The 13,314-nt window shown below is 35.8% G+C and overlaps 1 protein-coding gene across 5 annotated transcripts in view; it reads left to right on the forward strand.

Moving 5' to 3' along the window:
• The window catches only part of ODF2L (outer dense fiber of sperm tails 2 like), a 35,594-nt gene that overhangs the window by 20,415 nt on the left and 1,865 nt on the right, over positions 1–13,314 (forward strand). For 3 of the 5 annotated variants that reach the window (XM_027873962.1, XM_027873963.1, XM_027873965.1), the window contains 8 exons: positions 240–375; positions 1,812–1,922; positions 2,465–2,569; positions 4,582–4,740; positions 6,486–6,568; positions 6,660–6,822; positions 9,706–9,831; positions 10,518–12,331. In XM_027873962.1, the coding sequence (XP_027729763.1) occupies positions 240–375; positions 1,812–1,922; positions 2,465–2,569; positions 4,582–4,740; positions 6,486–6,568; positions 6,660–6,822; positions 9,706–9,831; positions 10,518–10,535 (901 nt within the window). In that variant the 3' untranslated portion in view covers positions 10,536–12,331. Of the gene's footprint in view, positions 1–239; positions 376–1,811; positions 1,923–2,464; positions 2,570–4,581; positions 4,741–6,485; positions 6,569–6,659; positions 6,823–9,705; positions 9,832–10,517; positions 12,334–13,314 lie in introns of those variants that run through there. The other 2 variants (XM_027873961.1, XM_027873966.1) reach the window with 2 other exon arrangements.

The following is a 13,314-nucleotide window of genomic DNA, read 5'->3' on the forward strand; positions in this document are numbered from 1 at the left end:
GTTTTTGTAGAGTTTCCATACTGAGTTCCCTGCAACAATAAAAGTACAGGTCTGATTAAAAAAATAATAATTCTGTGTTCAAGATTGCTACAACTTTGTTATCTTTTTATATTTTCATTTTTTAAAATGACACAGTTTGATTGATTTTAATTAGCTAATTTGAACTATTATTATAATTTACATACCCCTATAATCTACATACCTCTAATAATTTATATAAAATTGATCATTTTATAAAGGAAAATCATAAATCTTTTGGAAGAACAGCACAAGAATGAAGATCCTGGAAGAAACTCCAGTAAAGATTTTCTTAGAAAACTTCACTCTAGTGATTCAGAAAATGAAAGCATTCTTCTTGAGAATGAAAAATTAAAGGTACAGTAACACAACTAAAGTTAGATTCCATATAGATAAATACCCTCATCCCATTTTTCCTTCATGAGTGCATATCAACAAAAGAGCTGATAAAGTACCTTTTTATTGATCAAGAAACATGGATGTAGTTTTATACACATGTGTGAAAACAAAGAAAGTTGTGGTGTAGTGGAAAGACACACACTAGTATGTAGTCAGAAGAGAACGAATTTGAGTGCTGGTTCTGTCATTGGTTCTGTGACCTTGAGTAGGTCAGCCTGCCGGCACCCCTATATCCTCATTTGCAAAATGGGGATAATAAGATTTATAGTATCTAACAGTCAGATAAAATAATGCATTCAAAGTTCTTTGCTAACCATAAAGCATAATATAAAGTTAGCTCTTGGAGCATTTTATCCTCCAAGATAAATACTCCTCAATATCAGTTTGTCACTGGTCACATCCCACAGCCTGCTTACATCTACATGTTTTTCCATTGCCCTCTGGGCAACTTGAGATTCCTTCTTAGAGCCTTCTAAGAGCCTGTTCCATGATTTATAATAACAAAATATCATTGAGAAAAAAGAAATCTTCCTTAATGCTGGAAAAAATGCTAGAAAAATCCCCTCCTCCCATATTTAAATCTGTTTTGAAGGTAACTTTTTATTTTTAGAGTAGGTTTCTTTTGACTGAGGAAATCTTTTTTTTTTTTGTTCTTAGAGAAAATAGTAACACCTGACTTTGTTATGAGGCTCAAACAAGATATGTTAAAGTACTGTATTAATATCAGCTAGTATTACTGTTCACACATTTTAATTTTATTTTTTTTTTTTAGTTTTAGGCAATTGGGGTTAAGTGACTTGCCCAGGGTCACACAGCTAGTAAGTGTCAAGTGTTTGGTCTGAGGCTGGATTTGAACTCAGGTCCTCCTGACTTCACGGCCAGTGCTCTATCCACTGTGCCACCTAGCTGCCCCCACATTTTAATTTTTTATGGTTCACATTCATTTTCCCAAAAATTTCTCCTTGATGAGTCACTATTCACTACTTACAATTAATTGGCCATTAGAATTTTATATCATATATTAATGTGTTACTATATTTGTTGATCAGGGATAGACAATGACGGGCATTTTTATAGTCATGTCTGCTATCAAAGACAATCAGAAAATATACTACTCCCTTTCACTTCTATTTTTCTATTACATTAACAACTTCTACTTTTGCTTTTTATTTCAAACACCCCTGCCTAGCAAGTGAAGAAGCAGTTCCCATGACCAGGGAAATACCAGATTCATTAAAAAAAAACTTCATTAATGAGTTATCCTTTTATTTTATATTATCCCACATTATACAGGTATAAGTCTTCTTAGTCATTTATGAAATATATATATATATATATATACATATATGTATATACATATACACATACACACATATGTATTTATTCCTTGGTAGATCACACTTGCCAATTTGGAGGAAAAAGTTATTTCAATTGAAAATGAACGCTTGGAATTACAAGAAGTGGAGAAAAAGCAGAAAGCCCTTGTTGAACTATATAAATCTCAGGTGATTATTGCATATATTTTAATATTTGTGGAAGTTTGTCTGTCTTATATGTTGTATACACACTAAATAGCTAGGTCTATTATTAAGAAATGAAAAAAAAAAGGTTGAGAATACTTGTGTTATTACCCATTATTTTATCTGAATGTTTATTTTCCTATTTCCTAATACCTAGGATTCTCATCTACATTAGTCTAACTATGACTCACAGCTCAAGTAAGCAGCAGATGGTGAAAGTATCGATTTAGGAGTCATCAGCACAGAAACAAAAGAGTTGAAAACGTGAACGGGTGGGCTTTCTTGAAGGAAATTGTAGTGGATGAAGAACCACACGTTAGAGGAGTATGCTAATTGGAGTTAGCATAGGAGATGGGATTCATTTAGAGAGCTCAAAGGAAGACTGTGATTGAAAGATGATTTATCATTTGACTAAAATTAGGACTCATTATGATGATGATTCTGATTATCATATAATTATCAGAATAACGATAATTCAGAAAAGAAGGGACGATGCTGGTGGTATAACTAATATAGTGTGTCTTTAGGTACAAAAGTTACAAAAGGCAATCGAAGATGTGAAAAGCAGATATGAAAAACTAGTTTATGAAAAAAAGCTAATAACGCAATCCAAAAAGTCAACATTGGAGGAGGTAAGCTTACCCCTCTTAAATATAAAAGTAATACTTCATTTGTGGGCGGCATGTGCAATAGTGTGGCATATAAAAATCATATTTTTGATGATTAGCCTTTTCTTCAACCTATATCTAGAAGTGGTCTGTTACTAAAATTTGTAGGAAGAGACTTTTTCCCCAAATGAATGTTATCCTATGTAGGCCTAAATTATATATTCCATCAATGATTATTTTTTTTCTTTGGTGTTAACCTTCCCAGCGGCATATTGAATCGTGAATGTATCTGTCATTTGATGACTGGCCTAGCTACTTTTGGAGTGGCTTATCTCCAGATTAGCCACAGGTTGATCCCTTTTCCTAAAGGAAATCATGATGACTACCTACAAAGCTAAAAAGAGTTATAATTGATGGAGAGTGGCCACCCTCTTCATTCTGTCCTCCACTTTGGTGCTGTCCCTGCTAAGAGAGCTTTCCAGATTGCCCTATCAGTCTCCCACCTATGACTTAGTATTTCTTTTGGATCCTGCATTGGCTTAACTGAGAACCTGTATCCCACTCGGTCAGAGGTAAGCTCTTTTCCTGGTACCCAGCCCAGTGCTTGGCACACATCAGCTCGTCCATACTGTTGATTGACGGCCTCACTTTGTTTAGGAAGTTATGCCAGGAGAAGGTCCTTTTCTGATGAGGAGGAATGAAGGGATTGGAGAGGTGGCTTGAGGACAGGAGAGGGAATGAAAGGATGAGAGAGTACTCTGCTAAGTGTTTTCTCTCTCATGGAAAATCCCATTGTCCATGTTGGTTGGTTGGCGTTCTTCATGCTTGAAGAGGACCAAAATGACATCACTATGTTGGAGTCAAGGTGTAGTATGTCCGGCTGTGGCTCATCAGGCCAGTATGAGCTCGGAATGCTCTACCACAGGTCAGGCACAAATTGTCCATATGAACATTTGAAGTGGAGATGCCTCTAAATTTGCACATCTTGTGTTTCTTTGGAGCTATTGCAATTCTGCTTTGCTCCTAGAGCACAGCACCTTCTATGATGTGGGCACGCCATGCTCAGGGGTCCTCTGTCAGTGTCTTCCATGTCTCATAATCAATTCCAAAGTTCTTCAGCGAGACCTTGAGGGTGTCCTTGTATCACTTCTGAGCTCCATGTGAGCTCTTGCCTTTTATGAGTTCTCCATAAAACTCTGTCCTTGCTGCCCATGTAGGTGCTGAAACCAGGAACCACAACAGCATTTACAACAGATGGCAGCAGGTGGTTTGGGGTAACCACAGTGGTGAAAATAGGCCCTGGTAAAGGTTACTGTTAATCACCTTGCAGCAAATCTAGTGAAACCTCAATAACCCAGCTGAGCTAATGCTGGTTGAATCTAATAAAGTTTTAATGATAGAATATTTTTAAGAAATGCAATTTTATCACTCTTAATAGCAAACAGACATACCAGGCTATTGATGTAATGAATAATGATATTTTGTAATTATCATTTTTACCCCTAAATGTAAAACAGAAGACATTTCTTAAATCCTTGATAGTTCCGACAGGTACTGGCTATGTGAGAATGCCACTTAACCTCTCTGTATCTCAGTCTTGAGATTTATAAAATATGAGTAGTAATATCACCCTTGCATGGTTGTGTATAGAAAGCTTCATAAGCTTTAAAACTGATATAAATGTCAGTTATCGTTATTGTTGTGAGAAAAGCACTTTGTGAACCTGAAGGCCATATATTAACATATGAATAAATGGGAATAAGATGTCCTTAAAATGATGATGTTGGGGTCAAATGAGATAATATTTGAAAGTATATTGAAAACCTGTAAAGCATTATACCAATTCTTATTTAATAGAATTCAAATTAATACATTTTATTACATTTGTATTTATATGGTTGTTTCTTTTAAAATGAAATGCTATAACAAAAGCTGTACATTATAAGTGTTTATTATCTGTATTTTGAGGAAGTCAGTAAAAGTATTAATGCTCAGTGTATGTTCTTGCACTTACTTTTCTCAATGGTGCTGCTCAGGTGAGGGGCCAGATGGAGTCGCATTCGAAGGAGTTAGAACATGTTCATGGTTTACTGGAGGGGGCTGAGCTGAAGCTGCTGGACTGTCAGGAGAGACTCCTCTACTGCAAAGGGAAATGCACAGACCAGTCCCAAACCATCCATGAGCTCCGCAGTCAGGTGCTTAGGGAAGTTGGTGGGATGTCTCTAGGAGCATGTGGAAAGAAGGTTTGGGAGTGAGTTCATCAGTTAAGGGTACTCATGTCTGGACTTTGAAGCTTACCCCTGTAAAGAATCTACTTGTCATGTAGATATTACATTCTCTGTAGACTATTTAGAATTCTCTTTTGAATAAGGAAACAATAGATTGGTATTATTTAGTAATTATAGCTGTTAAGATGTTTTAACTTATAAATTGACGGGTTTGGGGAGGTCATGGTGGTGTAGGAGTAGAACTTTGATCCTGGTCTAAACTTTTATTCTAACTCTTTATTAGTCTAAATTGCTTCAGCAAATAATTAAACTTAAATGTTTTCAACAAATAAATAGGTCGTACGTAAATCAAATTACAAATTTTGTTTCATCCGTTAGCAATTATATATTTCTCAAAGGGCTGCTGTATTAACAACCTGTCTTTATTAAATTTTAATGACCTTATTTGAAGGTCATATTGACTTTCCCAAATATGATTTAAAATTCTGTACTACCTCTTGAAAAAAACACAAAAATTGTTTGCTTATTTGAATTAAAATTTCAAAAATAACTTTTCTTAAAAATAAGTTATCTTGAACTGATGGTAGGACTATATCTGCTGAGTAACTGTAAGCACAACCCAAACTATTTAAATTTGTCCTGATAAATAACTGGAGGAGTATACAATGTTGTTGTAAATGTTTTCCAGATGGTAGGACAAGGGGACGGGCAGCATCTGACTGATAATTAAATTGTTTGGGAGTTATCTTTTTAGCCATAAGAAAAAAAAATCTGATTAGTAAGAAATAGAAATTTCAAACAGTGAAATGTTTTTAGTTTCATGTTCTTGTGAAGCACCTGAAAGGCAGTGTGATGTAGGAGACAGAATACTGGGCTAGGAGTTAGGAAAGGATTGTCAACACAAAAATTTGTGACACTGGGCAAATCATGTATCCTTTGTGAGACTAAGCTTCCTCATTCCTCTGTCATATGGGGGTATTTACATTTCCACTACCTACCCAATTAGAGGTTATGAGGAAACTGTCGCATGGGCCTTAAGGCACTGTAATATGAGTTATCATTAACATGCACTGTGAGACATAATAGTGGGAAAGGAGTGAGGGAAAGGGAATATGCATTTAGATAGCACTTACTGTGTATGAGGCACTTCACTAGACGCTTTACAAATATTCTTACATTTGATCCTCATAATAACCTTGGAAGGTAGGTGCTGTTATTATCCCCATTTTGTGACTGAAGAAACTGGCTGGGAGACTAGAATTATCATTATAACTGAACACATGACTCCAGATGTGGTCTAATGAGGATAAAATAGAGGAGGGATCATCACTTTTCTCTTTGTGGAAGTTGTACCTGTTAGCACAGCCCAATTGCATTAGCTTTTTTGGTGGCTACATCATGTGGCTAAATTGAAGCCACTTGCACACTGGATTTGAACTCAGGTCTTCCTGCCTCTAGACCCAGCACTCTCCCCACTGTGCCACCAGTAGTCTCAGAGAGCTGAGTGACAGAAGACCTGAATTGGAGAGGAGCAATTTCACTAATTGCAGACTCTTTCTCAGAAGCGTTAGTTTTATGTCTGTGAAGTTGGGATATGACTAAATTATTTCTTATAAACACATTGAAACTTTTTTGTGAAATAGGTTGAACTTAGAAGAAGTTGATGAGAAAAGCACACAAGGGTAAACGATGGGTTTCTCCCCTTTTTGTAGATTGAGGACAATCAGAACCTTTTGAAAACATTCTCTTTGGAGGAGGAAAATAGTCCCAAATTGAAATGTAAAAACCTTAAACAGTAAGTATGAAATTGATTTGTAATCAGTTTTAATTTTTAATCAATTTTATTTGTACTATAATTTCACAAATGCATGTTTTCTGAAAAAAAGCAAATTAGAACAGATGGATGCAGAAAATGAGAAGCTTGAAAGGAAGGTGGCGAGCCAAGAAGAGTACCTGAAGAAGAACAAATTTAAACTTAAAGAGAAATCTGCAGAGTACAATGCCTTGGCCCGGCAGCTGGAAGTTGCCTTAGAAGAAGGAAAACAAAAGGTACAGATGGAATTTCTTCCTCTTTCTGTATATTCTGTATTGGTCTTACGCTGATGACGAGGTGATGGACACAGTCCCATTTCTGTGTTTCACCTCCTACACACCACATTACTTTGGGAGTGCATTTGGGCCAGGGTTGTAGTTAGCAAAGTACTGCAGTGGCCGGGAGCAGGAGAAGGTAAAGAGAAAAATAGCAGAATCTGGAAGCATTTTCACTGCGCTCTCTGATTGGTCACTATGCCAGAATTACAGTTGGCTGTAACTGGATCTATACTTACGAACCCTCTGTACCCATCCGGGAAGTTTTCTGCGTGATGTAGGCTATGTTGTATGACAACTGGTAGAATCTGGGAGTTGCAAGGGACCTCAGTGGCCATCTAGTACAACAGAAACCCGAAAGGAACCCACACTGACAGCCCGTCTAGTATCTTCTCTTCTTCCCATTAAACGTCTCCAGTTCCTTCAGCTGGGCTTCATATAACTTGCTGCAAGCTCTTTCACTTTCCTGGTTGCCCTTCTCTAGAGGAACCCTCTCCAGCTTCTTAACTGTGGTGCCTAGAACTGGACACAATACTCCAAATGTGAGCTCAGGAGGGAAACATGTGGTGGGATCATCCCGGTGGTGGTTGTTGTTGTTTGGCCTTCGCTCTCGAAGAGGACCATGATCATCAGCTCTCCCTGCGGAAGCTGTGCCTGTCGGTGCAGCCCGATTGTGTTAGCTCTTCTGGTGGCCATGTCACACAGCCAACTCGTTATTGAGCTAACTTAGTGACAGAGGAACTTGGAAAATTATGTACAGATTCAAATTGTTTCTTTAGAAAGCTTTGTAAATAACTGATTAAAGATTATGAAGTTATATAGTGATCTTATTTATTTTTTTAGTTATGTAGTAATTTAGTTATATAGTAAAGAAACTGTCATCTGAAAAGAATTTGCAGATACCTAATATGCCAACATTGCCATCTAGTGGCAATTTCTATAATTGCACTCATAGGCCTCCGATATCACTCTCCTATGGGACACTGTGGTTAGTTAATTTAATGATAATAATAATAAACAGCACTTATAGAATGCTTTAAGATTTGCATAGTGCTTTACAAATGTTATTTCATTGTATCCTCAAAATGATTCTGGAAGGTAGATGCTACTATTATTCCCATTTTACATATTGAGGCAGAAGTTAAGTGTAAGAAGTTAAGGTAAAACACTTAAGAAGTATCTAAAGCAGCATTTGAACTCAGGTCTTCCTGACTCCAGGTCCAATGCTCCATCCCCTATGCTACCTCACTACCTCTGATTCTGCATGAACAAATGTCACAGATACTGTCATGTGCTATAAAGCAACTACCAGTGTCAGATCAGAGATGAGCTTGCTAGTGGTAGAGCTGTTTATTTCAGATTTATTATTTATTTTTAATATTAATTTTAAAAAAAATTTTGAGTTCCAGCTTCTCCTCCCTCCTGCCCCTCGCCCACCCATTGAGAAGGCAGGCAATGTGATATCAATTATACATGTGAAATCATGCAAAACATATTTCCATATTAGCCTCCAGTGACTCTCTGATCTCATTGATTCAGGAATTTCTTCTAGTTATGCTGATTATGGCCTGGATGAGGCCTGCCTATTCTCTGGTGCTTTTGTCCATATTCTCTCAAAAGTTCTGCACAGTTTGTTCCTATAGTGAACCAGAGGACCCCCTTGCCTTTTCTTGACATTAGGAGGGTACCAGTGCTATTTGATCAGTCCACTTTTTCATCCTGTCATTTAGTTCCTAGATGAGAGATCCCAGTTAGTGTAAATAATAAATCCCTTGAAGTTGTCACATTCAGATTTACCCTGAATACTTCCAATAGGTTGGAATCTAATCACTGTATTTCAGATATATTATAACTTTGAATAGTGTGAATTTGAATAATGCAAATACTTCATGGAATTCATTATTTGCACTAATCAGAAATTATAAAATGTCAGAAAATTAAAATTTGAACATATAGTTCAGGATATTCAGAAAATAATTAGTAGAAAGTCATATCATAGGTCTAATTAACTTAGTTGATTATAAAAGTTCATCTATTCCCCACGAGTTCAGTTTTGTCAAATTGTGTAATTAGACAAGTTTCCTTGCATAAATGGAGATTAAAATATGTTTAAAATGTTTAAAAATAAATGCTTATTAAAGGAAAATGAAGTGTTTAATGTTTATTATGTATCTAGTTTTTTGTTAAACATTTTGAGGTACAAAAGTAATATGACATGGTCCCAGGCCACAGGTAGTTTAAAATATCATTATTACAGCAATACATTCCTTATTATTAGTTTTTAAAAATTAAGATAAGTTGAAGTTATTTAATTATTACATGAGCAAAATAGCCTAATATACCTCTAGTTATACATGTTGAATTTTGGATATTTTAACTTGTTTTTGTTTCAAACAGATATTTGGATTATATAACACATAGGTTACCTTTGCTTTGCCACGAAATAACAATATCACACTAACTTTGTCCAGTCAATCCTTTTTTTCTTTGAAATAATATTGAAACAGTTCATATGAGACCCTTTTATACCTAGCATTGTACTTGATTAATTTAATTAAAAACAAGTGATTTAGAGATGATGTAGAGAATGCTATTGCATTATTTTCTTCTAGGAACCAGAGAATCCATGAAATCGTGGGTCGTCATAACTCAAAAGAAAACAAACATTTATCTGACTGGTTAGCTATCTTGATTTATACTTTTCCCCATCAAGTTAAATTATTTAACTTCAATGTAATGTTGAAATATAATGAATAGCAATTCAAACAACAAGGCTTTTAAATTGTTAGTAAGTAAACGTAAGTATGTAACTATAGTTATTTTCTTTTATTATCAAAATTTCAGGTTTCAGAAGAAATAGAGAAAATGACATCCAGAGAGCAGGCTTTACAAACAAAAATATTAGACCTCGAAAGTGAGCTTAGGAAAAAAAATGAAGAGCAAAACCAGCTTGTGTGCATATTGAATACTGTGAGTGTAACATGTTTTAATTTCTTATTGTAGAAAATTAACAACCTTTTCAATTACCTTTGCAGAGTTTACTTAAACATTTAGTAGAATGATGTATTTCTAAGTAATGAATACAGTATGGGCTAACAATATGATAATTTAAAACAATACATTGACTCCTGTAATAAAGTAGCATGCAATGTCAAAGTCTTGCTTAAATGACTGTGCTGCACTTTGTGCTGTTCTACTTTCTCAGTAATACTCATTATACTTTTCACGTGTCTGTTCTGGACTTTCCCCTGGATATTGCCTTTTTTAATGGTAACCGTTTTATGGTATTTATATACTTAATATGATTAATTCCTTATTGTTAGTTTTTTAAAGTTATGCTAAGTTGAAGTTATTTAATTATTACATGAGCAAAATAGCCTAATATACCTCTAGTATACATGTTGAATTTTGGATATTTTAACTTGTTTTTGTTTCAAACAGATATTTGGATTATATAACACATAGGTTACCTTTGCTTTGCCACGAAATAACAATATCACAGTAACTTTGTCCAGTCAATCCTTTTTTTCTTTGAAATAATATTGAAACAGTTCATATGAGACCCTGTTATACTTAGCATTGTCCTTTATAAATTTAATTAAAAGCACGTGATTTAGAGATGACGTAGAGAATGCTATCGCATCATTTTCTTCTAGGAACCAGAGAATCCATGAAATCCATGACAGAATTTTAGAGGTGGAAAGTACCCCAATGGCTGTCTAGTCCAACCAATACCCAGAAAGGAATCTTCAACACAACGTGCCTGACAAGTGGTTATCCAGCCTCTGCTTGAAGACTTCAAATAGGGGAATCCTACTGCCTCTAATGGCAGCCCCAGCCTCTTTTGAATGGCTCAAATTGTTAGCTAGTCTTTTCTGACATCAAATCAAAATTTACCTCTTTGCAACTCCTTCCCATTGGTTCTGCCCTCTGGAGCTAACAAAAATAAGTCTATTTATAGTAATCCTTCAAACACTTGAATACATCTGTCATATTTCTCCTGTGACTTCTCCAGGCTAAACATCCCATTTCCTTCAACAGATCCTTGTGGGGCTTGGATTCCAGGCCCTTCACTATCATGGTTGCTCTCTCCGAGGCACTCTCCAACTTCTTATTGTCCTTGCTACACCATGATGCCTATGATGGAATGCAGTACTCCAGATATAGTCTGACCAGAGTACAAAAGGACCATCCACTTCATCATTTCTAGAGAGTATGCCTCTTAAAGCAATCCAAGATTGTATTATCTCCATTGGCTGTCAAATCATACTGCTAACTCATGTGGAGTTTGTAGTCCTCTTTAACTACCAGATCTTTTTCAGACAAACTATTCTCTAAAACCATTCCTTCTCATTTTGAATACTTATTTAATTGATTTTTTTTGAACGCAAGTGTAAGATTTAATTGCATCTTATTCACTTCATGTCAATTTTGTAGACTCCAAAGATCTTGATTCTGTCATCCAATGTGTTAGGAATCTTTCCTAAGTCTACATTATCTGCAGATTTGGTTAGCATGTCTTTTATGTCTTTGTCCAAGTCATTGATAAAATGAAAGTGTTACATAGCTTAGAGTCAGACACAGAACCCTGCAATTAGAGAGACCTCCTTCTAAGTTGACATGGAATCATGAAGGAATATTTTGGGGGTCTGGCCATTCAGCCAGCTCTGAATCCATCTAATTTTGTCATCATGTTGCCTACTACATTCAGTCTTACTGACAAGATCTTTGCTAAGATCTAGGGAAATAATATCTACAGTACGTAGTAGACACTTAATAAATGTTCATTGATTGATTTCCATGATCTTCTGTTTTGCAACCCTGTGAGAAAAGAAATAATAGTCTGTTATGACCTGTTCTTGATGAAGACATACTGGTTTTTGTAATAACCATTTCCTTTTCTAGATATCTACTAAACATTTATTTAATGATCTGTTCTCAAACTTTGCTAGGAATAAAGTCAAAGCTCATTGGCTTCCAGTTTGCAGACTCTAGTGTCTTACCTTTTTTTGAAAATTGGGACATTTGCCCTTCTCCAGTCCTGTGGTGTTCAGATATCATTGGCAGTGCCTTCTTCACAGTCACAACTGAGGATGTGGTCGATCTGGGCCATCTTCACTTGGCTTATCTTAAATATCTACTCTTTGTTTTCCACTTTTGTTTGGTCATTTATTCCCCTAGGCCCATCAAGCACCAAATAACAATTGGGCTGCTCCTTCTTCCTATCTAACATCAAGTGACAATCTGATCCTTTCCTTAATTGTCCCTTCAAGGCCTTTTTGTCATTGCCTTTTTCCTTAGCTCTTTTTTATTCTGAATCGTACCCAGTACTGGAAAAATAATATTGCTCCTTCGCTTCCTCTTTCCTTCTAGAATAAGAAGATGAAAAACTGAAAAGTTCAAAAGTGAAATGATTTTCAGAATTTTCCATTAACTGAATCATCAATAAAAATGTTAATAATATTTTTATCATGATCAGGGTTATATCATTTTTACTATTTTAACATAGCTCTCCTGAATTTTAAACTTTTTTTAATTGCTACTCATTTGATTTCCTAGTTACTATATAAAATAATGATTAGTTGTGTGTAAATGGAGCTACTAAATAAAGTAGAAAATATACTGAGATGGATGAAATGGTATTTTCTATTTTTTCTAGGCTCTAGTTAAACATTTTATGAGGCTAAAACATATTTATTTCATCATTTGCTACGAATTAAATTTCTAGATATGTTTAAAAATTGTTAAAAAGATTATCCACATCTCTTATTCCTCACTCTGGTGGGCACATGGCAGACTAACGATAATTGCTTACTTGGCATTTTTATATGTATTTCTCACTTCTAAACTCCTTGAAGGCAGAGACTTGTTCTTGGACTTATTCGTGTAGGGATCACCTGTACCCAGAGCCTTACACGTAGTAGGTCATTATGTATTTATTAATGATTTGATCATTCAGTAGTGCTGACTGCATTAAAGTAATGTTCAGGTGTCCTCACTGCTTATTCCAATCATGGACACAGGACAGCTGAGCTGTGAGAATTAGAAGATGGTGGTTTCTGGGGCAGCTTGGTGGTGCAGTGGATAGAGCACCAGCCCTGGAGTCAGGAGGACCTGACTTCAAATCTGGCCTCAGACACTTGACACTTGACACTTACTAGCTGTGTGACCCTGGGCAAGTCACTTAACCCCATTGCCTAGCCAAAAAAAAAAAACCAAACAAACCAAAAAAAGAAAACAAAGGTGGTTTCTTCCAGTAGCACTAACAAGGACATGAATAATTGTGAATCTGCTTTGAGCCTTCTTGTAGTCAGTAGATTAAAGTAGAGTAATCTAGGATGTCTTGGCGTGATTTTCCTAAACAGGCCCTTATGTGCTGTTACCACAGAACTGTCTTCACAGAAGAAAGCCCAGGAACCAAGTGAGGTTTTTTTTTTTTTGTGCAGAGCAACG

Source organism: Vombatus ursinus, unplaced genomic scaffold (assembly GCF_900497805.2).
Source record: "Vombatus ursinus unplaced genomic scaffold, bare-nosed wombat genome assembly UNPS02014803.1, whole genome shotgun sequence".
In the NCBI taxonomy this organism is placed as follows: Eukaryota; Metazoa; Chordata; class Mammalia; order Diprotodontia; family Vombatidae; genus Vombatus; species Vombatus ursinus.